Here is a 3,518-nt window from a genome sequence, read left to right on the forward strand (position 1 = left end):
AAATTCAAAACAAACAAGCAATCATTTAATCACATAACACACATCCTTTTAGTCTGTTGACTTGCATTGTAAAAGCTTATCCTGTACATAGGTTTTGCCTCCCTCCATTTCTGTGGGCGTTCATGACAATAGGATTCCTGGTATCTCAAGTTACTGTGAAACTCAAGGCATTTTTGTTCAAAAACAACCACAACTTAGAAAGTTTTGGGGTAGATATAAATGGTATTGGTGGAAGGGTACGAAAAATGGTGCATATTTGTTAAATGAAGAGTGATTTAATAAGTTGGAACACCAAATCCCAAGAATCCGATGCTATATACTTATTCACTTGATATTAATTAGAATTAAATATTTGTATTTCCCCAATCTGCGCAATGGGATATTTCCAATGTGTCCATTGTAGGAATCGAACACTGAATTTTAATACTATAAACCGTCAAGCTAACTGCTGAACCACCAAGGAGGTGGATGCTCATACTGAAAGAAGTATTCAATAAAGTTCGTAGAATATTTGTATATTTTCTTAAATATTACTGTTATAGACGAATGGCCGCAACGTTAAGTCAGGTTCTTATTTATATCTTTATTTCTTCATAGATGTCACTCTTAAAATCTCACATTAGTATAACAGTTTGTTTGTTTGTAATTAAGCACAAAGCTACACAATGGGCTATCTGTGCTCTGCTCACTACGGGTATCGAAACCCGGTTTCTAGCGTTGTAAGTCCGCAGACATACATAGGGGGCATTTAATATAACAAAAAAATATGCTATAATTGATAATTTATTATTTATCAAAAGCTTTATTAATCTTTTAATATATAATATGACACACTCGGCAATTTGATTAGTGTGGTGTACAATGCCGAATGAGGCTGAGATTGGCTCTTGTTTTGATAGGATGTGTGATGATAAAACGTCAATTTGACTAGTGAAACGTTGTCGGCTACTGCCTACAAATTATAGCGCTATAATGAGCTATTCATAGGAACCCGTGCGACTCAGTATGTTTAATCATTACGTTTTGTTTCATCACTCTAGCCTTTCTTATAAAGGTCAATTTTGATTTTAGTTCAGTTTACGCCCTTAACTTCAGCTACTAAAGATTATAATGGTTTTTAGTTTGTTTTTTTGCTGCACAGAGTTGAAACATTTTTCAATATTTTATATAATCTCTGAATTAAAGTGTTTATGTGAAATTCTAACTCATAAATTCATATAGCTTTTAAATATCTAGATCATTGTAAAGTTTATAAACACCATCATATCATGTCATTTTCTACAACAATAAAAAAATTCAAAAAATACAAATTCTGTATTTTAATGTTCACTGCAGTCACTCTAACAAGTGTACATTTACCATTTATTCATTACGAAAATAACATTTTTTCGCTAATGATTATAACATGCCCTATTTATAACCTTGAAGACTAACATATTTCTGTTTTCAACAAACATCGTTTAAATTCTGTTTATTTGTTTGTTTTTACCTTATTTGTAATTAACCACAAAGCCCTATCTGTTTTGTTTGTTTTTAGAACAAAGCCACACTGAGTTATCTGCTGTGTCTATCGCGGAGACTCGAACCCTGTATTTTTGCGTTGCAAGTACATAAACTTTTCGCTGTTCCACCGGTTGACTATTTTTTATTTTCTTTACTACCGTACAACAAAACATTCAAATTTATCGTCATTAATACAAACTTACTGTTTTTGTGTTTGTTTGTAGTAGAGCACAAAGCTACACAATGGGCTATCTGTGCTCTGCCCACCACGGGTATCGAAACCCGGTTTCTAGCGTTGTAAGTTCGCAGACATATCGCTGTACCACTGGGGGCGTTTTTGTGTTTACACTTTGGATGTTCAGGCTCAACGCACAAAAATAATATTTGTTCATACATTAAAATATATATATATATATGTTATAACGAGTATCTGAGAGGTTTCTGGCATAATTTTCAACTAATACATGTATTACAATGTAAAAAATTTCTAAAACCAATTGTTTGTTCATTATAATGTTTGTGTGGTTAACTCCAGTATTCATTATATTTATATATACCATTCTGATAGAAACAAACAAATCCTGGTATCTAAATATTTGGATTTTATCCAGCAATCATAACAAAAATCAATTAATTATTTTCATATCCGATATTTTGAATCGAAAACACTTTCAACAATTACTTTTCCTAATAGTTTGAATTTTATAGACAAAACAGTTTTTTATCTCACCTTTCAACACAGACACTGACTAAAGTCATCACGGAGGCGTACAGAGCCGAAACCTCTGAAAAGCGGATGATCTTGCAGGAAGTTAGACCAAGTTGCCAGCCATTATTTTCCATAAATTGGATAATGTCAGGAACGCAGACAATCATGATGATAAAATCGCTAATAGCAAGATTCATGATAAAAAGGTTGGTCATGGAACTGCGCATGCGCGTGTCGCTGAGAATCATGTATATCACCAAAAAGTTTCCTACAAGACCAACCGACCCAATGACGAAAAACAGGACAGATAATGATATAATTGTCATCTTAGAGGCTGGTAGATGTTTGCCATCATCGTCACCGAATGTAATGTTTACAGCCATCGACGTTTCGTTTCCTATAGTCATGTTTAAGTCGTATGGTAATAATTCTTCTAATTTTGAATCTTCAAAGCTCATTTTTATTTGAACTGATTTTCCAAACTAAAATATGGTGAGATTTTTCTTTTTTGATGTTTACACAGAGTTATCTAGTCTTTCTAAATAATCGGGCGGTTGTTAAATTCAAAGCAATAGAGTTTATGCCTTGGTAGACGCAGCGAAACTTGAATCTACGAAGTCAAGTCCAAGTCGTCTTGTCATCATAGAAGGACACAAACTTCAGTGGAACGTTACCTGAAATGAAACCTACGGTTTTTCATTCGCGCGAATGGTGACCCTGCCCTCTAGTGTCAGGTAACGTAAACACACAAAGCACATAGAAAAATTGTGCTAGTCAAGTTAGAGCTGATAGCATCGTGTATAAATTAAAACTAAAACTCAATGTATGTAAGTCAATAATAATCTTCTGTGATACTATTATATTTATTTTTTAAGTAGATCTTCCCCATTTAGAATTCATTCATAATAATATGTTATCTTATATATTACTAAATACTGAATCGTATTTGCACATTATTAACTTTTAATTCCAGTGTATTAATTAAACCATTGCATTTGAAAATAATAAATTATGTCTACTATAATAAAAGTGTATTTTAAACTCTTGTTTTAATCTAGAAGTAACTAAAATAAACTTCTGAATTTCTGGATCACAATTCTCGAAATATTGATAACCAAAGCCACAAGAATAATTTTCAGAAGAAAACATGAAAAATAATATATTAGAACAAGGTAATATAAGCTATTGATATAGAACATTTGTAGTTTTTACACGATTTACCGGTAAGCTTTAAAACAATGTTAAAAACTATAATTTAATTTCCCACCTCTGGTAGTTACTTCACTTGTAAAAACAGTTTTCTATT

General features: G+C 32.2%; 1 protein-coding gene across 1 annotated transcript in view; it reads right to left on the reverse strand.

Moving 5' to 3' along the window:
* Positions 1-2,432, reverse strand: part of LOC106478783 (neuropeptide receptor 15-like) — a 45,317-nt gene extending 42,885 nt beyond the window's left edge. Inside the window, exon 1 of the mRNA XM_013939352.2 lies at positions 2,234-2,432. Coding sequence (XP_013794806.2) covers positions 2,234-2,427 — 194 coding nt within the window. The 5' untranslated portion in view covers positions 2,428-2,432. The remainder of the gene's footprint in view (positions 1-2,233) is intronic.
* Positions 2,433-3,518: the final 1,086 nt, after the last annotated feature.

The sequence above is a fragment of the Limulus polyphemus genome, unplaced genomic scaffold, assembly GCF_000517525.1.
Source record: "Limulus polyphemus unplaced genomic scaffold, Limulus_polyphemus-2.1.2 Scaffold12, whole genome shotgun sequence".
NCBI lineage: Eukaryota > Metazoa > Arthropoda > Merostomata > Xiphosura > Limulidae > Limulus > Limulus polyphemus.